This window comes from Nannobrachium achirus (genome assembly GCF_963921795.1).
Source record: "Nannobrachium achirus genome assembly, chromosome: 7".
NCBI lineage: Eukaryota > Metazoa > Chordata > Actinopteri > Myctophiformes > Myctophidae > Nannobrachium > Nannobrachium achirus.
The window spans coordinates 66,565,031-66,589,674 of record NC_137816.1 but is presented as its reverse complement, the minus strand read 5'-3'; the positions used below and the strand labels follow the sequence as shown (position 1 = coordinate 66,589,674).

General features: G+C 42.4%; 3 protein-coding genes across 4 annotated transcripts in view; 2 read left to right on the top strand and 1 right to left on the bottom strand.

The window, feature by feature from the left end:
- Positions 1-24,644, bottom strand: part of cog4 (component of oligomeric golgi complex 4) — a 182,080-nt gene that overhangs the window by 6,885 nt on the left and 150,551 nt on the right. The window lies entirely within an intron of this gene.
- On the top strand, positions 12,044-21,479 carry nudt21 (nudix hydrolase 21). 2 transcript variants are annotated; one of them, XM_080729728.1, is made up of 7 exons: positions 12,044-12,342; positions 15,538-15,738; positions 17,168-17,231; positions 17,483-17,572; positions 19,400-19,475; positions 20,578-20,692; positions 21,048-21,479. In XM_080729728.1, the coding sequence occupies exons 1-7, from the start codon at positions 12,221-12,223 to the stop codon at positions 21,067-21,069; spliced, it is 690 nt and encodes a 229-aa protein (XP_080585854.1). In that variant the 5' UTR covers positions 12,044-12,220; the 3' UTR covers positions 21,070-21,479. The 2 variants fall into 2 exon arrangements, with proteins under 2 accessions (XP_080585854.1, XP_080585853.1); XM_080729727.1 differs by having other exon boundaries at positions 17,483-17,575.
- Positions 23,703-24,644, top strand: part of ogfod1 (2-oxoglutarate and iron-dependent oxygenase domain containing 1) — a 28,870-nt gene continuing 27,928 nt past the window's right edge. Inside the window, exon 1 of the mRNA XM_080729708.1 lies at positions 23,703-23,974. Within this exon, the coding sequence (XP_080585834.1) occupies positions 23,818-23,974 (157 nt within the window). The 5' untranslated portion in view covers positions 23,703-23,817. The remainder of the gene's footprint in view (positions 23,975-24,644) is intronic.

The window sequence follows — 24,644 nt, the reverse complement described above, 5'->3', positions numbered from 1 at the left end:
GCCCGCCGCCCCCGGGCAGGACCCTCAGGAGGAAGCTGGGAGACTTCTTCACGCTGAGGAGGAGACGGCCGCTCCGCTCAGAGGGCAGCCAGGAGGGACGGCCCAAGAAGACCTCCATGGCAGACCTCATCCGACCTCTCAGGGAGGCGGCGAGGGCAGAGAAGGACAAGGAGAAGACCAGAGAGCACCAGAATGGCAAGGCAGAGGTGGGTGCAGCAGTGCCAGTGAGCTAGTTAGGGTTGAACTATTCCACAATCTCTGAATGCTATATACAGTATATAGTCTGGAACGACAGCTCCCGAACGGCTAGTATCGGAAGTAGCCGCCACTGCAGCAAACTGGAACTGTTGTCCCATCGGAAACATAACAGAAACACATTGTTATGCGTGTATAGACTATAGTTTAAGAAAACCTTTGAAAACCTCATGGAAGTAACAGCAGAGAAAGACGAAATAACGGCCCAAAACATATTGAAAGAAGACATAACGCTTCCAGTAGGACTTGTCATTGCTACTGCACCAAGGGAGCGGGTGCGTCATATCCGCTTTATCCCATTCTCATCATAAGACTTCCCTTGCCGCAGTCTGGCCACGCGAGACTAGCTCTGGTCCAGAGCGTTAGCCAGTTCTTTCTAACGCCCTGCCAGGAACTGGCCTCAGATCACGGACAAGGAATTCCACTGCCCTGCGAGGGCTCCGACTTTAGTCAAATTTAACTAAAACTACTCACAAAATAGACTTTTTGGGCAGAAAATAAAATGTGTCTGCATACAGATTGTTTTCTACAGATATGGTCAATGGTAACCTATAATTGACAAGATTGTATTTCTACTTTGCAGTATTGATACTTTTACTTAAATACAACTTTACCACTTTTCAATCCTTTTGTACTCAGTGTCTTTTAGGAGGACTGTGGGGGCAGTTCAGAAACCTGTCTATCTGTGACATCATTAATAGGCTTTTTTTTTAAACAAGATTTTCAAAAAAAAGTTTTAGATTATTATCATCACAAGAACAATGGCTTCCATCATAGCTTGGTAACTGAAAAGTGGTAAAGTTGTCTTTAAAGATCAGGTGCCATGAAGAAGTACAAAACTATGGCGCCACCTCTTTAAGTAAAAGTAGAAATACAATCTCATCAATATAGATTACCATTGACCATATCTGTAGAGCTGGGGTCTTAAACGTTTTCAGGCCAAGGACCCCTTAGTTGAGAGAGAGATGAAGCAGGGACCCCCACAACCTTTTCATAGATTCCATATCGTTTCAATATTTGACAGCACAATCATCAGTGTATTTTGGATTCATGTCAATGTGTGTTTTCAGACATTTAACCACTTGAACCGTCAAAAAAGAACTTGACCTTTCACTCTGTACTTAGTCTGCTCTTTTTCCCCCTCTACACCAAACCTCTTTGCAGAAAATAGCCGATCTACAAGCTCACAACGCCTCGCAGCGCGAGGCGTTGTGAGCTTGTAGATCTGATATTTTTGGCTGAAGTTCTCAGAATGTGGACGCTAGGGTTCAAGTGATTAATATAAAAAATCACACCCGTGTGAACTGAGCGGTGGTTTACCCACGGTTTACACACGTGTGCGTGTGTGTGTGTGCCTGGCCTGGCCTGGCCTGAAAACAGCGCCCCTCCCTTAACATGTGTGGTCATAAAAGGTACTACACCACAGGCTTGAGGCTACATACAGACCCACCCACATACATACAAACAAACAAACATACATACCTACACACACGGCCACGCTATGGAGACGGTGTGACCACCGCTCAAAAAGGAGAAAAAAAAGTATCACTCAAAGATTTGGAGGACCCCCTGTGGTAACTCTGAGGACCCCCAAGGGGTCCCGGACCCCCTGTTGAAGACCCCTGCTGTAGAGGGCACTGTGGAGTAAAAAATTAAAGAAAAGTGTGAAGAAGAAAAAAAGAATAAGAAAAAAAAAACCTTTTCCCACCACTGTGTGTTTGTCCTCCAGGAGAAGGAGAGAGGAGGACCCGGAGGAGACGCAGCGGAGCAGCAGCAGCAGCAGCAGCAGCAGCAAGAGGAGGCCACGCCTCCGGCCATGAGGGGCGGGGCTGCTGACTCTGTGGCTCCGCCCCGCCGCGCCCTCAGAGAGGGGAAGTCCCAGTCGCTCATCCTGCTCTCTGGGTCGTCAGCCGCCACCGGGGGCAGCGTCGCGCCAACCCGACAGTCTGCCAAGGTCAGTGTCGCTGGACCGTGTCCCTGTTTTGGCCGTGCCAATCAGGGGCGTCAATCGGGTATGGCAGGGGTATGCAGCTGCCATACCCTGGGTCCAGGGGGGAAAATAAAAGTTGCTTTTAAATATAATTCCATGAATATCTCTTTGTCTATCTGCGCTGGTTATTATGTTTTTAAATTACAGTAAAATAACTACAAATGCTACATTTAACAAAATGGTCACATTAACAAGGTATTATAATTATATTCTCCCCATCTTGACAAATTGTTATATTCCCAGGTTCCACGGGTCAGCTGCACAGGTGCAATGCATTATTGTTAATTGTGGCACTTTTACTAACATGTCAAGGTTAGCTGTACTTGAACAACATTCCAGGCTGCCATATCCAGCCCAAGAAACTGTAGAAACGGGAGGAAAAATAGAATGTACTTCTTAAAATAAATGTATCATGCCTGTTGCTAAGGTATGGCAACATGACTGGTGTCTTGCACGCGCGCGAAGACACGAGTCATGTTGCCATACCTTAGCTTTTTCTGAACTGACGCCACTGGTGCCAATGATGCCATTACAGGTGAAAATGATATGCATGGTCTCTGTGAATGAAAAAAAAAAACATTGTCGTAACATTTCAGAAAATCACAAACAATTTCAAAGGCATTTCAGAAACTGACGGATAGCTCATTCTGGTTGAGAATAGGGCCGACTGTGGTTAACGGTCTTAGAATGTGAAAGTTTACCAAAACATTCTGTATTCTGTTTGTGCTTTCAGAGACACTGTGAGGGTCAGCACAGCTTTGAGCAGAAACTCCATCTCATGCTTCAGCGTATCGGTGTGACCAAGGCCCAGTCCGCAGACACACAGGTACAGTAGGTACAGTAGTGCAGTAGTACACAGGTACAATAGGCCGGTGGTTCTCAACCTTTTCAGGCCGCTACCCCCAAAATAATCATATTTGAACTGGGTACCCCCCCCCCCACACACACACACACACACACACACACACACACTCACACACACACACACACACACACACACACACACACACACACACACACACACACACACACACACACACACACACACACACACACACACACACACACACACACACAAACACACTCAATTTCTGCCTCTAATATTTGACAATTTGGCCAATGTAACATTTTTCATTTTAAGTTAAGTCCTTTAATTGTCACTTTAGAAATGCAGATACCCTCTATACACCAAAACTGTATATTGGGTTGTTTACTGTTGCACATTAAGTTAATCATCTGGGGACACGCCAAAATAATTTGGGGACCCCCCTGGGGGTCCCGACCCACAGGTTGAGAACCACTGCAATAGGCTACTTGCAGCTGTACTTCACACACTTCATTTCAGGCCAAAGGCCATGTCTGTCCTTGCCCCTCAGTTTGGCCTCAAGTGGCCCACAAAAAGAATGGCCCTGAGGCCACAGTGGCCTTAATGCCCCAACTGACTGATATATTCAGGGTTCCCACGGTCATGAAATTCCTGGAAATATTTTGAAATTAGAAAAATATTTTTCCAGTACTGAATACGTTTTGGAATTGATCAAGGGTCCTGGAAAGTTTTGGAAATTAATTGGTAATGAATTAATATGTTGCCCATTCCTTTCTACACGAGTCCATGTAAGGTCATTTTACTCTATTGCACATATCTTGTTAAATATCTGATACATTCTTGTAGAATCAGGAGGGTGAGATGAAAAAGGCGGAATCTGAGGGTAAGTCTCATTATAATGTTTCTTTTTATGTTATTATGTCTCTTTATAATGTTTTTTATGTTATTATGTCTCATTATCATGGTTTTTATGTTATTATGTCTCTTCATAATGTTTTTTATGTTATTATGTCTCATTATCATGGTTTTTATGTTATTATGTCTCTTTATAATGGTTTTTATGTTATTATGTCTCATTATAATGTTTTTTATGTTATTATGTCTCATTATCATGGTTTTTATGTTATTATGTCTCTTTATAATGGTTTTTATGTTATTATGTCTCATTATCATGGTTTTTATGTGCATACATGCTGTTCTTGGAAGTGTTGTGTGTGTGTGTGTGTGTGTGTGTGTGTGTGTGTGTGTGTGTGTGTGTGTGTGTGGGTGTGTGTGGGTGTGGGTGTGGGTGTGGGTGTGGGTGTGGTGTGTGTGTGTGTGTGTGTGTGTGTGTGTGTGTGTGTGTGTGTGTGTGTGTGTGTGTGTGGTGCCAGTAGCTTCCATGAGCTCATGGTACATTCTGATGCATTTATCAACAAAATGTTTCAATTAACAGGAAATTAAAGGTATAGTAATATATTTTTGTTAAAAATGCAAACCTCTATATTCTGACTGGATGAAATTGGTATACTGACCTGATAAATGCATTGCAAACGCAGACCCCATATTACTGAACAAACACGAGCAATGATTACTTTCACAATCTAGAGCTATTTAGCCATTTTTGTGACAAAACAATATTATTTTACATGGCTTTAAATGAATCATTGAATTTGAAGGATTTGTATCTAAAGGAGAGATTGGCTATAATGGATCGATTTACATTCAAATCAAGTTGGAATATCTTAGAAACTAGACACCAAAGCAAAAGTTAAATGTTCTTCTGTTGTAAACAAGGTGGAATGATTCTTTTCATGGCTCTTCTGCATTAGGTACTATCATTGACAATAAACCTGAGCTGCGTGCTACCATTACAACAACCCCAACAATGTCCACCTCATCAGGAGGTAACAGACACAAACACACATGCACGCATGCCATGCACACACGCATGTACGCACATGCACACATGCACACATGCACGCATGCACGCACGCACACACACACACACACACACACACACACACACACACACACACACACACACACACACACACACACACACACACACACACACACACACACACACAGTCAAGCACAGTCAAGCACACAGTGATGCACAAATGCATGTCAATGTGCACGGTTTTGACATTGATACATGAACCTTGAACTAATTTGTACTGTACATGCTGTTTTCTTTTAGATACAAGGCATTCATTGCGGCCCAGCGCGTCAGTGCACGAAGCTGCTGAGAAGCCTGCTTTGCCCCCAAAGCCAGTTATCAAAACTGGACCAACATCAGGGCGCAACACTCCTGAAAACGAACTGGCCCAGATCCGGGAAGGGGAGACCCTCACGCCTACTAAAATTAGCCCTAGCGCAACCTCTTCCACCATCAGCGATGCTTCCATCCTCACTGGCCCCGTGGTCTCCACCTCAGTACCGTGCACAGCCCATTCAACAAGTACTGTGACTCCCCCTGACTCCGTTGTATGCACCGTCTCTACTGCTGACCAGACTTCCACCTCTCGTACAGTCATGAATGGCACAAGCCCTGTCTCTGTTCCTGTCTATAACTCTGCTTCCACCGTCCTGCCCACAGCCATTAGTGCTGCCACTCCCGCACAGACCACTCCTCCCATCCCCTTCTCCTCCACATCCACTGAGTCTATCGCTGCAGACCTCGGTTCTGTGAAAGTCAGTCAGGAGAGCTCGGATTGCACAACATCAACAGATCTGACAACTAAATTACCGTCACCGATCCTGAATGGTGCCGTTCCAAATGACATGACGACTCCTACCACCGTTAATGACACGACTTCTTCAGGCGCCCCGATTGCAGGCCCAACCTCCTCGGTCTCCTCGAGTGCCCCACCAGACTGCTCTGTGTCTGGTCGTCCAATCACTGCGTCGGCCCATGCCGATTCTGTCTCAGTCGTCGTCGCCGTCTCCACTGGCCCTACGACTCCACGTTCACCAGACACTCGATTTACATCCGACTCCCTGTGTTGTGTTGACGGTCTCCCTGCCCGTACCGTCACCACAGACACAGTTGGCACTGACAGCCCTGTCTCCCATGCTCTCCCTACGGCTGACACCGCCTCTCCCAACACCACGAGCATCACCAGTCTGACCTCCGTCTCCAATTCTACTCTTACTGACCCAGTCATCTCTAGCCCTACTGACATCACTGGATCCACTGGCATCACTGGATCTACTGACATCACTGGGTCTACTGACATCCCTAAATCTACTGACATCCCTAGACCTACTGACATCCCTAAATCTACTGACATCCCTAAATCTACTGACATCCCTAAAACTACTGACATCCCTAGACCTACTGACATCCCTAAATCTACTGACATCCCTAAATCTACTGACATCCCTAAATCTACTGACATCCCTAAAACTACTGACATCCCTAAATCTACTGACATCCCTAGACCTACTGACATCCCTAAAACTACTGACATCCCTAAATCTACTGACATCCCTAAATCTACTGACATCCCTAAAACTACTGACATCCCTAAATCTACTGACATCCCTAAATCTACTGACATCCCTAAATCTACTGACATCCCTAAATCTACTGACATCCCTAAATCTACTGACATCCCTAAATCTACTGACATCCCTAAATCTACTGACATCCCTACATCTACTGACATCCCTAAACCTACTGACATCCCTAAAACTACTGACATCCCTAAATCCACTGACATCCCTAAAACTACTGACATCCCTAAACCTACTGACATCCCTAAAACTACTGACATCCCTAAAACTACTGACATCCCTAAAACTACTGACATCCCTAAAACTACTGACATCCCTACATCTACTGACATCCCTAAACCTACTGACATCCCTAAAACTACTGACATCCCTAAAACTACTGACATCCCTAAACCTACTGACATCCCTAAAACTACTGACATCCCTAAACCTACTGACATCCCTAAAACTACTGACACCCCTAGCCCTACAGACATAACTAAATCTACTGACATCCCTAAAACTACTGACATCCCTAAATCTACTGACAGTCCTACTACCTGTGCTCCTGACACGCGGATGCCAGCTACCACTCATGCAGCAGGTACTGTTGCTGTCACAATTATTACATAATAATCGTCTAATCGTGATTATTTGACATTATCGCAATTATTTTGTCATAATCATCATAATCGTGAATGTTGAAAAATGGCAGAAATAGTGGAAATAGCAGATCTACAAGCTCACAACGCGTCGCATCGCGACGCGTTGTGAGCTTGTAGATCGGCTATTTCCACTATCAATGTTATTTTTGAAGTAGTAAGTTGTCAAATATGTCAGTAATGTATTTGTATATTTAGGTTATGTGTCATATATCTACCATATGCAACTTCAAAGCCTAAAAGCCAAACAGAAATGTAATTATCAATGACAAAAACACGATTAAATCGTTAATCGCCAATTATTTGAGTGACAATTAATTGTCATGTAAAATGTCATATCGTGACAGCCCTACTGATGCTACATGTTCAACAACAGGCCCAGGATCAGTGAACAACACCGTCCCAGCAGCACCCCCAGAGGCCACAGAAACAACTGCAGATTCTGACAGCCTCTGTCCCTCTGACCTCACTGTCCCTCCTGTTGACCTCACAAGTGCTGTTTCTCCCCTTGACCCACCAACGTCCTCCTCGGACCACAAGAATCAAGCTCCAGGAAACACATCGCCAGAGAAAAGACCCCGTTCTGAGCCGGAGACAATGAGCGCAGGTACGTTTAACCCATTTAGGGCCTAGGATTATTGACCGCTTTAACCATTGAAATAAATAGCAGATATATAAGCTCACAGCGCGGCACCGAGTGCCGCGCTGTGAGCTTGTAGATCTGCTATTTTTCAATGGTTAAGGCATAAAATAGTGGTTAAAGTGGTTAAAATTCGGCATTAATGCCTGTCGGCGTCGCCGGTTCCATTCCCGATCTGAGCGACCTTTGCCGCATGTCACTCCCTGTCTCTCCCCCATTTCCTGTCAGTCTACTGTCCTATCCAATAAAGGCAAAAAGCCCAAAAACAAATCTTTAAAAAAGAAGAAGTGGTTAAAATCTAACGCGACTCGGGCGCGTTCCAGGTATTTGAGAGTTAATGTTCTCCGCATGTTCATGTATGTGTGCAACGCATGCTTCCAGGTCTTTCATCATCATAACCAGGGTTCATCAATAAAACAAAGTACAGTTTCATGACAGTACAAATCACTGGTACAAGGGCAACTAAAAGGAGATCCTAGTAAGCTTTACAGCTTATTTACACACAGGAGACACTTTGTGTATCTCATTTAACATTGACTGTGGGAAAAGACTTGCTCTTGTCCGTGGCAAATTCTAAAGTTTTCTTTTTTACGTCATAAGAGCCAATTACTGAATGTCAGTCTCCAGGTTTTCTTCAGAATATGTTTGACACTGATTCACTATGACACTATGGCACATTATGAGTCCACCAGTACTAGTGGTTCTCAAATGTTTTATTTGCAAGGACCCCCATAACTCTGAGAGTGTACAAATGGTCCAGTTGGTTCCATTTGAACACTCCTTACAAACCCATTATGGTCATTCAGGGCTAGCTCTTTATGTGTTTCTGGTGAGTGCATCTCTCCACTCCGACATGTCTCCTTTCCTACATGTCTCCATTCCGACACTAACCCTATCTCTAACCCTAACCCTAAACCGAACCCCCATGGGAGTGTCGCCACTCCGACAATAAGAAGTCAATTTCGGAGTGGCGACATGTCGGAATGGAGAGAGCCCGTTTCGAGCAATATTATTGACCACTGATTTTGTATGGCTGTGGCAAAAGTGGAATTTTGACAAAAAATGTCCACCACAAGCCAACATGGCGACGACCCCTGATCATGACTTGTGTATTTAGTTTGAAGCAGGATAATGTTGTTCATAATGTTTCTCCAGCACACCAAGAGAATGAGAGGGTTCTGCAAAACATCCAGAGTACAGCGGATGAAAGCGGAAAAGACGGCGACGACGACGACCATGGAATCGACACCGCAAAAGAAGATAAATAACCTCCTGGGTCCTCAAAAGATGGATGTTGAAGAAACAGAAAACACAAGGGTCTGATGGTGGCATCAAGGGATGGGAAATGGGAGGGGTGATGTGCAGCCAGGGTCGCAGGGCAGAAACAAACCAATTTCATGGATGAAAATGTGTGTGTGTGTGGGGGGGGGGGGGGGGGGGGGGTTAAACGTACTACAGCAGGGGTCTTCAACAGGGGGTCTGGGACGCGTTATTTGGCTCCCTAGCGCCAGTTCAGCCAATCAAAAGCTTCCATGGGCGGGGTTTGCCCAGAACTCATGTGCAATTCCAAATAACGCGTCTGGGACCCCTAGGGGGTCCTCAGCTTTACTACAGGGAGTAACTCTGAGGACAAATCTTTGTGTGATAGGAGTTTCTTTTTGTTTTTGCATTGACCACTTGAACCCTAGCATCCCTATTCTGAGGAGAACATTATCCAAAAAATAAAATCACACCTACTGTGAAGTGAGCGGTGCTATTTATTAGTTCATCAGCGCCCCGCTAGCCAATCACAGCATGTCCTGTGAAGCTTGGCCAATGGGACCCTAGCTGGGCGTACAACAAACCTTGAGACGTTTGTGCCAAGATACCGTAGGCCATATCTAGGCCTGATGTAGGCTACACTTCAGTTTACTTTAGGGACTGGACATTTTTGTACACGTTTTTTCCAAACAGGTTGGGGAACCGGGCAGAGACAGATGTTGGAGCTTTAATAGCTCCTTCCAGGGGCACCGCTCATAAATGGTAAAGAGGTTTGGTAAAGAGTGACAGGTCATGTTTACTAAGTATTTAGGGTTTAAGTGGTTAAATGGCTGAACATACACAAGAAGCTATAAGCCTACTGTATCTGAATCTATAGAAAAGTGTATTCTGTGGGGGTGCTTCATCTCTCTCTCAGCCATGGGGGTCCTTGTGGCCTGAAACACGTTGAAGACCCCTGTAACAACAGAACAGGGACCACCACCACCACCACCACCACCAGATCACAGCAGCACACCACAAAGGGTGGGCAACTGGACCAAAGAACTGACACCCCCTTTGTGTGACAAATCCAGCAGTGTCTTTGTCCTTTTTTCATTTTCTTGTTTGAATTTTTGCATTGCACGTATGATGATGATGATGATGATGATGATGATGATGATGTACTGTAAGACAACTACTGTGGTAAAAATATGTTTACAATTGATGGATATGAAACATTACCTATGGTTATTATTATTAAATGGAATATTGAATCTGTCATTCATTCACCTGACCTTCCTTATTATGCATGAAATAGATTATTTGTTTGAAGTGTTCAGAACTCAGAACGTCAATACAGCACAAGCAGATTGTTTGATTTCCACTCAACCAGTGGTCCGGGGACCACCAGTGGTCCTTGAGGGGGTTCCATGCGTGGTTCCTAGCTAAATGATGGAGAGTTGGTAACCAAATGGACCCTTATAGATCTTTAACTCTTAAGAGTGTAAAATGAGCTCTCAAGAGTTAAATCATTGTTAATCATTATTAGGCTACTTAATTTACAAGAAGTCTACACAATTAGAGCATCTAGAATATTTGTTATTTTGATCAACATTTGCCTGCATGTTATCTCTCCTATGGTACCGCCTCAATACAGCATGGAATTGTGTACAAAATCTTACCCAAAGACAACAAAATATTCTGAGAGGCTAAATCTCATCAAATGGTGGTCCGTGCCTCATGGTGGCATGAGATCGAAGTAGCGATACAGAGGATGATTAGAGTCATTTGTTATTAAAAGTGCTAAGCTTGTGATATGGCCATCATTGCAATGTCTTTAGTTTAAATCCGGCTTGTCATCACTCATCTGTTTACTACTTCTTATTTGGTTGTTTACGGTTCAATGCATTCATTGCCTTTCAGAATAGTCATAGGCTACTGTGTGTATTTAAATAGGCACTAGGCAGACATTTGCACACTGCTTTAGTTAGTTAGTTACCATTGTTTTAAGCCAATCAGAATCCAGTATCTGAACATGTGACCACAAAAAGTGGTAGAATAGCAAATCTACAAGCTCACAGAGCGTCCCTTCGTGACTGTTGTGAGATTGTATAGGTGCTATTTTCAATAGCAGATCAATATTTGTTGCATGACGAGTGGCTAAATATCATGAAAATGTTCGACATTTCACAAAATGAGAAGGAGTAATAATACAGCTTAACAGTTGAGATATGGCAAACATAACAACAGTGTTGATTTTGTCAACTAAAACTATGACGAAAAATGTTTGTCGACCGCGTTTTTTTCACTGACGAAAACTAAATAAAAACAAAATAAAAACTAAGCTGTGATGACTAAAACTAAGACTAAATATATTGACAATTTTGTCAACAAAATAAAAACTAGACTAAAACGTTAGGGAGGGACTAGTGGAGAAGAGAGTAATTTTATGTTTGGTTGCTCTCAGGTGTTGCGTGCTGAAAATAGCCGATCTACAAGCTCACAATGTGTCGCGCTGCGAGCGCGTTGTGAGCTTGTAGATCGGCTATTTTCAGCACGCAACCCAAGTGTAAAATCAGTCATTACGATGCCATCAAGGCCTGCCAGAATACATTTTAGTTGACTGAATCAACTGTAGATTTAGTCGATATTGATATTTAGTCGACTAAAATTAGACTAAAACTAAAACTTTTCAGGTGACTAAATTATGACTAAAACTAAATGACATTTTATTCAAAAGACTATGACTAAAACTAAATCAAAATTTGCTGTCAAAAACAACATTGCATAATCAGCTAGCCTACATAACAGCCAGAATACTGAGTGAGGGATACTTGCTGTTCACACTCCACGCCACTAGAGGCCACTGTTACAACCACACCTCAGTACTCAAAACCCATCTAACACCAGGCGGAAGGAAACGGAAAGGGAAGAGGGAGGAGGAAGAAAGAGGGAACGCGGCGACATTTTTTCTTGTGTGTGTTTAGTGTTGTTGGTTCCGTGGTTCTCGTGCAGCCTTTTCTTTGTTTATTCTGCTCGTTCTGGTGCATCTGCTCGGCTTTTAGGAGCTCGGCTGTGCTTTAAGCGTAGCGTATTGTTAGTATTAAAACCTCCACGTTGTTGCTATCATGTCGGTCGTGCCTCCCACTCGCTCGTCCACCGGCTGGCCGCGAGGAGCCGTCCAGTTCGGGGGAAACAAATACATCAGCGGCCCGACGAAACCCCTGACCCTGGAGAGGACCATTAACCTGTAAGTTACTGTTATTAATACTGTGTATTTATTATAATATAAACCTGTAAGTTACTGTTTTAATACTGTGTATTTATTACTGTAAGTTACTGTTTTAATACTGTGTATTTATTACTGTAAGTTACTGTTTTAATACTGTGTATTTATTATAATATAAACCCCTGACCCTGGAGAGGACCATTAACCTGTAAGTTACTGTTTTAATACTGTGTATTTATTATAATATATTAACCTGTAAGTTACTGTTTTAATACTGTGTATTTATTATTATGATATATTAACCTGTAAGTTACTGTTTTAATACTGTGTATTTATTATAATATATTAACCTGTAAGTTACTGTTTTAATACTGTGTATTTATTATAATATATTAACCTGTAAGTTACTGTTTTAATACTGTGTATTTATTATAATATAAACCCCTGACCCTGGAGAGGACCATTAACCTGTAAGTTACTGTTAGCCATAAATTACTAACCTCCGCATATTAGCATCCTCTCCGGAGTTATAATTTATGGCTAAGTTACTGTTATTAATTCTGTGTATTTATTACTGTAAGTTACTGTTATTAATTCTGTGTATTTATTACTGTAAGTTACTGTTATTCATTCTGTGTATTTATTACTGTAAGTTACTGTTATTCATTCTGTGTATTTATTACTGTACGTTACTGTTATTAATTCTGTGTATTTATTACTGTACGTTACTGTTATTAATTCTGTGTATTTATTACTGTACGTTACTGTTATTAATTCTGTGTATTTATTACTGTACGTTACTGTTATTAATTCTGTGTATTTATTACTGTACGTTACTGTTATTCATTCTGTGTATTTAATACTGTAAGTTACTGTTATTAATTCTGTGTATTTATTATAACTAGTCCTTACCCGTTCAAAGATATGAGCTCCGAAATGATGTGCAGTGTGTGCACAGTATACCGGTATGAGGGATGGAAAGTAACTTTAACTGGTGCATGCATGATAATATGTAGGAGCATCAATGTAAGAAATACCCGTTTCGTTTAATGGCTACAGAGATACTGTGTACCGATCTGCATGATTTTTGGACAACATCTGTAACAGGGCCAGACAACCCCCCCCCCCCCCCCCCCCCCCCGCCTACACACACACACACACACACACGCACATGCACACACAGCTGGTTAAACATGTTGCCTCATGCTAGATGCAGAATAAATATGCCTCATGCAAGATGCAGAATAGATAGTAGATACACCATAAAAATGCTAATATACAGCATATGATTTGTGAAAATGACAAACGGGCTTCACAGTTATGTCAGGTGTGTTCATATGCTAATGGTGATGCGATTTCAGATCAATTGCTCCAGCCACTGAGGAGAAACGCTGTGACAGACAGACAGACAGACAGACATTCGGAAAATTATATGTTTGATATAAACCCATGGCCCTGGAGAGAACAAGGGTTCCCACGGTCAGGAAATTCCTGGAAATATTTTGAAATTAGAAGAATATTTTTCCAGTACTGGAAAAGTTTTGGAATTGATCAAGGGTCCTGGAAGGTCCTGGAACAAATAGCTTTAGCAAATAGCTCTTTGGTTATTGATTTTGTTAATACCTCTGAAATGACAAATTAAACTTTGGCCAAATTGTCAAATATTAGAGGCAGAAAGTGTGAAAATATCAGATCTACATGCTCATTGTGAGCTATTTTCACAATAAAACCGTGTTATACAAAATTCCTCAACTCTCTTCAAATATGATTATTTCGGGGGGTCACAGCCTGAAAAGGTTGAGAACCACTGGCATACACTACCTGTCTTTGGGCATTGCACATAGAAGTAAGCGACTCATTATTGAGCTGAATTATTGTTATATAGTCCTGGAAATCAGGTTAAAAATTCTGGAAAAGTTTTGGAAATGAATTGGTAAAGATGTGTGGGAACCCTGGAAAGAAACACCAGCCTGTAAGGCGGTGGTTCTCAACCTTTTCAGTCTGTGTGTCCCCAAATAATCATATTTTAACTGGTGGACCCCCCCACCCCCCACCGTGACGAGCACTAAGAGTTGAGGAATTACATTTTGTACAACACGGTTCTATTGTTAAAATAACATATCTACATGAGCATGTAGATCGGCTATTTTCACAATTTCTGTCTCTAATATTTGGCCAATGTACTGTGTACAAGATACACTACACCACTGAGATACCCATGTACCTGGCAAAATACTTCATAAAGGTTAAGGTCGGATGTCCATAATTACAACACCAGAGGCAGCGCCACAGATCACGTTCAACCCAGAGTCACCTCAAAGAAAGGGTCAAACTCGTTCTTTTGCTATACCACAAAAATGTGGAAAGCCTTACCGAAGGCCTTAAAGCAGTGTGGATCACTAGCATCCTTTAAAATCGTCCTGAAAAACCACTTACAGGCAGCAGCCGTTCACAACTGGTAAAAACAAACATAGCCCAGTCCTACCCTCCCCTGACCCCTCTTTGTACTTACTTTTCTTTAGTTGTTTTTTTTAATCCCTTTTTTCCTGACTATATCTACTGCATAGTACTGTGTTCTATCCGTCTGTCATTCAATGTTATATGAGATACTTCAATGGTTTACTATGGAAATAAGCTTAGTCTTTTCTAGGATCTCCTTTTAGTAGACCTTGTACCAGTGAACTGTACTGTGAGCTTGTAGATCTGCTATTTTTGAAAAATCGTGAAAATAAGAATTTTGACCCGATTCTATAAGTGTCTTTTGAATCCTTCTAAGGTTTTTTGAAAAACCCATGTTTCTATGTCAGCAATCTGGCCAGCCATCGTCAAAGAAAAGGTCCTTTTCACCTAACTGGAGCTCAGTTAGTCTGTTCTTGAGAGACTACTATGTCAGTGGTTCTCAAACCTTTTCATGTGAAGGAACCCCAAAATTACATGTATTTGGCCACGGACCCCCATCTCAAAATATTTAGTTCCAGGGACCCCCCCCCAGAAGCAAAATTTGAGTTACAAATGTTCGCTTTGAAAATACATATATTCAAAGATTTGCACACATTTTCACGACTTTCTTTAAAAAATAGCAGATCTACAAGCTCGCAGCGCGGCACTCGGTGCCGCGCTGTGAGCTTGTATATCTGCTATTTTTCCACTGGTTAAAGCATTCAATAATTCTAGGCCTAAATGGGTTAATGAATGTGTGCATGTGTGTTATTGCAGATACCCTCTGACAAACTACACGTTCGGCACCAAGGAGCCTCTGTATGAGAAGGACAGCTCGGTGGCCGCCCGGTTCCAGAGGATGAGGGAGGAGTTTGACAAGATGGGGATGAGGAGAACGGTGGAAGGTGTCCTGATTGTCCACGAACACAGACTGCCTCACGTGCTGCTGCTGCAGCTGGGGACCACCTTCTTCAAGCTGTAAGTGCAGCCGGGGACCACCACCTTCTTCAAACTGTGAGGGTCCAAAGCTGGGCCATTTGCTACTGTCTGGCCCCCACCAACCCCAGTAATAATGGTGGTATAAGAGCAGCAACAACACTAGTATATCGTCGTTGTCGCGTGGAAAATCTCGTATCTCCAAATGTGTACGTTCTTTCGCAAATCATACAAGGCCGTCGCACAAAAGTAGTGAAAACAGCAGATCTACAAGCACACAACGCCGTTGTGTGCTTGTAGATCGGCTGTTTTCACTAGTTGAAATCATTTTTAAAATGATAAATTCAAAACGAACGGTTTTGGACATACAAGATTTTCACCTGACAACGACGAAAACTGTCGCTGGAGTAGTGGGAACGCCACTGTCGCCCCCTGCAATGTTGTGGCCCTTGGCTTGGTACCCTAGACAGCGCACGGCGGCTCACACACACACACACACACACACACACACACACACACACACACACACACACACACACACACAGACACATTGATTGATTGCTTTATTAACTCATCCAGAGCCCAGGACATTAACGGATTAGGGGGTCCAGAGTGCCCCCTCCCGGCCCCATTAACGGCCATTGTCTTATTTTGAAGGCCAGAAGTCTAGACCGGAAGTACTTCCGGTCTGACGTCATCGGATCCTGCGACGGAACCGATCATTGTTTACGTGGTGCCATGCTGGATTGCATAGGAGCGTTTATACATGTGTTTTATAAGCGAGCATCTGCCTCCATCTTCGCTTCTAAAGTGTTGTTTTGAGATAATGGACATTAAAGATGAGATCGGCCGTCCACCTCAATGTTATGGGATGACTATTGTGTGCTCGTGGAGCCGTGATGATGACAAATCAGCGCGGATTTCGTCTCCGGAGCGTCGGCCATTGTACTAGGTATTTTTACTCGCCGTTACAGTAATATATTACTTTTCGCGCGACATCACGCATTCGGCACTATACGTACTCTAGTACTTATCGCGTGACATCACGCGAAAGGCACTAGATGAGTTAACAGTTTGCAAAAAAAAAGCACAAAGTACTCTCGGACCCACTCGGGTAATACACATAAAGATAGACAGCCCGAGTTCCAACGTAATGCGAGGTAATGCGATCGATTCCGACCCGGCCCTAAGTGATAAAACGGTGCCATGGCATTGGTCCTAAGGTTCATTAGTCCGAAAGTTCATTATTCCGAATCTGTTAAGAATACTATGCCTAACTCTAACCCTAAACCTAACCCTAACTAAATTCGGACTAATGAACTTTCAGAGTAATGAACCTTTGGACTTATGGGCAGTCCCCGATAAAACACTGACCGAAACCTGTACGGGTCCTCCGGTAATTTTGGAGCGCTTTGGATTAAAAAAAATCTATACATAAATGCATCCTTTACCATATAATGTTCTTTTGCAGACCTGGTGGAGAGTTGAGTCCTGGAGAAGACGAGGTGGAAGGTCTGAAGCGCCTGATGACGGAGGTAAAAACTTCAACTTGATTGTTGCACAATATCCCAAACACTTTGCAGTTTCAATAAAAGTGTTTAAAGAACGGAGAAAGAAAAGGGCTAAATTAAGTCGTACAACACAAAGAGACAATGTCAAATATCATCGCTGTCGGGCAGACAGCAAATGAAGGCCTTTGCACACAGCGTCCGAGTTTTCGCACGGAGAAAACTGACAATAAATGATGGACATGAACAGTGATATTTCTTCTGGTTGTGTGTGTCAGATCCTTGGCCGTCAGGATGGAGTGAAGCAGGACTGGGTGATTGACGACTGCATCGGCAACTGGTGGCGCCCCAACTTTGAGCCTCCACAGGTGGTCAGACGAGATTGATTATTTACCCATTTTTAAATGTTTGCTTAAAGGGATAGTTCACCCAAAAAAAAAAGTTTTCTATTGATTACTCACCCCACGGAGACTTTAAAGGGATATTTCACAAAAAAAAAAAAACCTTTTGGTCATTTTATCGTCTAATCAGGCTTTTATGAACACCCTGAACAGATTTGAAGTTGCTTCATCTTCATTCAATATTTAGATATTTGATGTAAATGTTATCAGGCCCTCCAGGCCCATGGCCTCTCCACATACACACCCATTGTAACTTCAAACTCAATTTTAACCATGATAGATTCATTAAAAACACCCATTATTTTTTCTGGTGACTCATACTACCCTCCGTGTAGTAGGCCGTGTTTTTTCGATAACTTTTTTCATTTATTTTTAATAATAATATTTTGTATTAAATATTTTTCATTTTCTCAAAGAATTTTTAAAAATAAATGCAAAGAGTTATAGAAAAAAATCAAGCCTCCTGATAACATTTACATCAAATATCTAAATATTGAATCAAGCAAATTAAAAACTGTTCAGGGTGTTCATAAAAGCCTGATTAGATGATAAAATGACCAAAAGTCTTTTTTTAAAGTGAAATATCCCTTTAATTCATTTGTCGCATTCCTAAGCCAACAATGTGATGACCAGCAGTGGTTCCCTATGGAGACACAACAGGTCTCCTCAAACAAAACAAAAGATATCCATGAATTCAAGTCTCATGGGGAGAGTAATCTATAGAAAAATAATATTTTGGGGGGTGAACTGTCCCTTTAACTGTTCTGCCGCCGTTGACAGTCCTCACCGTCATTGAAAGGGTTAATACCATGGCGCCGTTGACGGTGAGGACTGTGAATCTTACTGTATATACAGTAAAGATATTATTACTTACTTAATGTCGCTCCGGTCCCGCTCGCATCGGTAATGTCGGCGATTTGTTTACAACGCACGTTGGGCGTGCACGCGAAGTGAAGCTCCTCAATGTTAAGTCAATGGAGAGGCCCATAAAGAAACTTCATTTAAACAAAATAGCCATTTTGAGACATTTTGCAGCAGATCTAAATGTAAACAAGGCACAAGGCAGGGCGCAGCCATCTTTCCTCTTCTTGTCCCACACTGTCATGTGACTAGATGACGTAATCGTTGCAGTCAAGTGATAATCCAAAAAAACAAAAACAACCCCCTTCCAGCCCTTCAAAATAATAGCGGCGGCCTATGGAGGAAACGGCGTGGCACCGAGGCACCAAGCAACCTTCAGATTAAGAGGCACTAATTGTGTTAATGTGCGCTTTATTTGTTTGCTGAACAGCACAAATGTCATGTGGTAAATGTCTCACTGGGTGTGTTTATATGCACATTCAGAATGGCATTCAGAATGAACTTATTCCGAATAGAGCTTCATACCCAAACGTTTACATGGGACCTGAATACAAGTATCCCTCATTCCACTGTCGTTTACATGACCAAAGGATTCATTCGGAATAGAACTTTGGGCATGCGCAAAGTAGGCCTACTTCAGGTCGGAGAAGGTGGGGGGGGCAGTTCAGACAGCAGTTCATTCCGAATGGAGCGTTTATATGACAAATGTATCCCGATTGAAACGGCATAAACCACCTCTTCAGACCAGAATGAAAATTCATTCGGGTCAGACCGGAATGGCCATTCCTAAACGTTTATATGAGCATTTCTATTCTGAATGAGCAGTCATTCCGAATATAAGTGGAATACATCTGTGCATATAAACGCACCCAGTTTGTGTCATGCTAATCCAAACTCTGAACTGGTTATGTGTTGATGTTTTTTTTTTTGCAGTATCCATACATTCCAGCACACATCACCAAACCCAAGGAACATAAAAAACTCTTCCTGGTTCAGCTGCAGGAGAAGGGTAAGTCCCCCAGAACAGAGGATGAAGTGTTTGTTTTGACAGCAACGTTTGATTTAGTCTTTTGAATAAAATTCTATATTGTTTAAGTCACATTCTAGTTATCATCTGAAATGTTTTTGTCTAATTTTAGTTGACTAAATCTATGGGTGATTTTGTCGACAAAAACATATTTTGGCGGTGCAGTGATACTTAACTTTACTTTATTTATTTATTTGGACAGGACAGTACCAGTTAATGGACACATTGACATGTTGCATAATAAATACAAACATACAAAGATCTCAGTGTAAACCAGCCGGAGTTAGCTTAAAGCTAAATGTCATCCGTTGTCCTCACATAAAACAAGAAACAAAACAAGACTAACAATAACAAGAACAGAACAGTACAGGGCGAACAGAACACAACAAGAACAAGGTGCTTGGCGCAACAGAGTGCCTAGTGCGACAAAGTGCTTAGTGCCAGAAGTAAGCAAAAAATCCAATGCCTGATTTTACATTTGTTTGCATGCTGAAAATAGCCGATTTACAAGCTCACAACGCAACGCTTTGTGAGTTTGTAGATCTGCTATTTTCAGAGCGCAATGACAGAGCGCAACAAACCATAAAACTACTTGTCTTTTAGTTCTTCTAGATCTCTTCTCCACTAGTCCCTCCCTAACATTTTTGTCTAGTTTTTATTTGTCTACAAAATTGTCAATATAATTTTTCTTGGCTTTAGTCATCATAGCTTAGTTTTTATTTTGTTTTCTTCAGTGAAAAACATTTTTCATCTATTGCTATTAATGTACATGCCCTGTGCAATTACGTGGTACTAGCCCGTACCCGTCCGAAGTTTAGGCTATGCGCTGTGCTCACGCACAGTATATGAGGGATGGAAAGTAACTTTGTACTTGGTACTTGCACAGTTGCGCATGTGTCTCGGACCCACAGCGAGCACACACACGCTCGCGCCGCGGCCTCGCCTGCGTTCGGTGTCTGTGTAGCTGCAACACGCACACCTGTAGCTTAGTCTACCCGGACCGTGGTCGCACATGCATGCAGGCACACACGCACCCGTCTTTTGCAGTTCCTTTCACTTATGCCTGTTCTTGTTGCACCTGCAGCCTTGTTTGCCGTCCCCAAGAACTACAAGCTGGTGGCAGCGCCGCTGTTTGAGCTGTATGACAACGCTCCTGGCTATGGACCAATCATCTCCAGTCTACCACAGCTACTGAGCAGGTAGCTAACGTTCTCCAATCTTTGTGTGTGGTGAAGTTTACATTTAAATAGGTTTGAGGATATCCATGAGGGGTTCAAAGGTTTTAGGTGTCAAGTTGCCCAGGGACTCTAGAGTATGACACATGGACTGGGCGGGCAGGGGACAATACTGGACCTTCTGATTCCCAGACACCTCTGCTGCCACTGGAAGTAGAAATAAAATAACATTCTGAAGACTTATTAACATAAAGGTGAAAGCTGAAATCAATATTGAAAGTTAAATATCAATGTGCAAAGAATAAAACTATACCTGTCCTGTATGTGAAGCCTGTTAATGTTTTTTCTTATTTTTTTCCCTTTTTCTCTGTTTTCTTAGGTTCAACTTCATCTACAACTAAATTGTGTGTAAAGATAAGTACAGTGTCTTGCTGTCTCTATGAGTGCAGCATTTTCCAGTGAAGATCGAAGACGGCGCGATTATGGACAAAGGGTGACTAAACTCTGGCTCAACCTTAACATGATTCTCACTCCATTGGGGATACGAGTTTATTATCCATGGAAGAACGTACTGTCTTGTGATCTTCATTTGTTTTTTTGTTTAGGGTTGTGTTTTTTTTTATCTTAAAAAGAAACGGGAGAGGTTTTCTAGCAAACATGATGTTTAATTTCTTAGTGTGTCAATCAGGTTTTATGCTCCCACAGAAGATGGCAGTGTTTGATGTAAAAAAAAAAAGAAAGAAAAAACAAACCCATGATGACATTGAATTTCTGTTGTTTTAAGATGCAATGCTTTTTTAATAAATCAATTTAAAATGTGGTCTTTGAAAGGTGTATGTGCATGTTGCTCTTTAAAGGGATCCCTGGCTACTACAACAAATATGCTTTAATACATTGTAATTGTCCTCTGGGGCTGTTAAGTATGACATCATTTTGTAGGCAGAGGAGAATTTCTGCCCCCAGTTTCCGTGAATCTTTTTACTATTTTTACTATTTACACATTTTTCTTCTCTTTGTTGTTGAAAGGAAAGTGTTAGAATTATACTTTAGTCGTTACTTTTGTCTCGGATCTGTTGAAATAGCGAGGAACAGAAAATGCTCTGGGGCCAGAGTTCTCCTCTGCCTACAAAATGTTGTAACTAGAGGGCATTAATACAGCAATTCAACGTATCCTAATGTCCACACCACAAATAGTCAGCAACTGTCCCCTCTACCCGTCTCTTTCCATCTGAATCAAAGTATAAAAAAATGTCAGCTATAATTGTATTTATACAGATTCATCTATTCTAAAATAATTTAATATTGTCTAAAGAAAGCATGCAGATGCCATAGCATTTCTGTATCATAAATCCTTGTTTTGAGTGGTCTCGTAATATTTTGAGAGATGGATTTTGAGAGACAGGTTTTGAATATTTTTGCTGCATGTGCAATGTATCTAGAATATATTAAAGTTTCAGTTAAATTATATTACAGAAGAAAATCAACTTTACACTATTTTTTTTTTTTTTTAGATGAATCTATTATGAACCAGAAGACTATTTTAAGCCAGGGCCCAGCAACATGATGAGGGACAGTTACATTTCACCATCATGTCACTGTTTACAATGAGAGAATGTATAAGAATCATCACTTATTTGTAGAAAATGTCTATTTACTAAATCTAATCTAACGCCAATCTTCCCTTTGGGGGTCACTGCCACAACATTATAGAAATAACTCCATATGTAGTCTATCACCCCGTTTGGAGATCCTTGACATGGAAGCGTTAGAGAAACACTGATTTTAAAGCAAATACAAAAACGCCAACGACCCGAGCTGCTGTAGTGTCTCGCCTTCTAAAAAGAACAGATCTACATGGTAACAAGTTGTTAGCTTGTAGATCTGCTCTTTTTTGGAGAAGCTAACCGCTGCAGCCTGCGGGAAGTCTGCACCGCACCCGGGTCTGCAGACGCGGGTCTGCAGACCCCATACTACTTAGTGACTTGGACAGGGCGTCGTGGGGCGACGGTGAGATTCGATCTAGTGATCTCTGGCACTCAAGTCGGCGACGCTATCCATTCAGCCATCAATGCTGATGTTTATCGTGGGCTTGCCCAGGCCTTACGGCCTGGGCATAAATAGAACGATTGCATTCACCACGGCTTCGTAACTCGCGCGGCGCTCCGCCGGCCGCGCGGCCCTGGCCCGCTCTTCGCGGCCACTCGCGCCTGCGGCGCTCGGGGGCGAAGAGCAGGACCAAGGTCCGCTGGCCTTCGCGCCGCTTGCAATGTCGTGGACAATCGAGCGGCTCCGCCTGGCTGCCACTGGGAGCAGTAGAGAGGTTGACCTGGGTCTGCAGTGCTGGGTCTGCAAACAGGTCTGCAGACTCGCAGACGCCAGGTCTGCAGACTCGCAAACGCCTTCCCGCAGGCTGCAGCCGTTACTACTTGCTTTTTTGCGACACCTCTGACGCCATGATGATGCAGTTCGTGTGCGACTCTCAGAGTGACGCGGAGCTGCGTGTATCAAAACAACATCCCGCTTCCAGCAGTGGAAGCTTGTGATTGGCTGAACCGGAGGTAGGGAGCGCTCCGTTGTATTCGCCTGGACCGCGCGGAGGTACCGAGAGCTCACTCGTGTATAGGTAATATAATAGACCTACATGCGATGTTTCATAACATATAACACAAGAAATAATCATAAACATTCTATATTTATAAGGTCAAGTATTATACTTAATAATTATTTGGGACTTGGGAAGTTAAGAACCATAAAAGGCCTACATTTACAATAGTTTAGGCATTTTGGTTTGATGTGGGCAGAGCAATTTGTCCCTTGTTTGTTATTTGACTATTTTTACTAATTAAAGACAGTGAATTAGTGATTATTATAATACATAGCCTATGTTATGATTGTTGTTATAGCGAGATCAGTTTGTGTTCATAATATAACGCCGGCGCGCCCCCGTCATCTCCACCGAAAACAAGCGCTCCCCCCTTGTTCCATTGTTGGAACCGGGATGTTGTTTTGATTCACGCAAGAGAGCTCACGTTTTCCCCATCTATTGTTACAGTTGTCATCATACTCTGTAAAGTGTTCTGTAATGTGATCATAATATTCATATACCGGTGTGTCAGTTAGTTTGGGACGTAAACGAGAGGCTTTTTGTCATGAACTCTAAACGACAACCAGACGGCGGCGAGCACACAGAGAGGAAGAGGAGGAAGAAACGAGAGGAGGTCGCACAACTTTGTTCCCTTCTGAACGACGGGCTGGTGAAGAGTGAAGTGAGGGAAGCCTGGGGGAATGGAGCTGCCTACTGCCATGGTACTGTTGATATGTTTATAATACATACTACTGTATGTTAATATTAATTATAATAATACTGAGTGCAGTGAGGGAAGCCTGGGGGAATGGAGCTGCCTACTGTCATGGTACTGTTGATATGTTATATTAGTAATATTACTACTGTATGTTAATGTTAATTATTATAATACTGTTCCCTTCTGACCGACGGGCTGGTGAAGAGTGAAGTGAGGGAAGCCTGGGGGAATGGAGCTGCCTACTGTCATGGTCAGTAGTACAGTACTCTATTCCTGTATAATAATATACTGTTGATACATACACTACTGTATGTTAATGTTTATAATAATACTGAGTGCAGTGAGGGAAGCCTGGGGGAATGGAGCTGCCTACTGCCATGGTCAGTAGTACAGTACTCTATTCCTGTATAATAATATACTGTTGATACATACACTACTGTATGTTAATGTTTATAATAATACTGAGTGCAGTGAGGGAAGCCTGGGGGAATGGAGCTGCCTACTGTCATGGTCAGTAGTACAGTACTCTATTCCTGTATAATAATATACTGTTGATACATACACTACTGTATGTTAATGTTTATAATAATACTGAGTGCAGTGAGGGAAGCCTGGAGGAATGGAGCTGCCTACTGCCATGGTCAGTAGTACAGTACTCTATTCCTGTATAATAA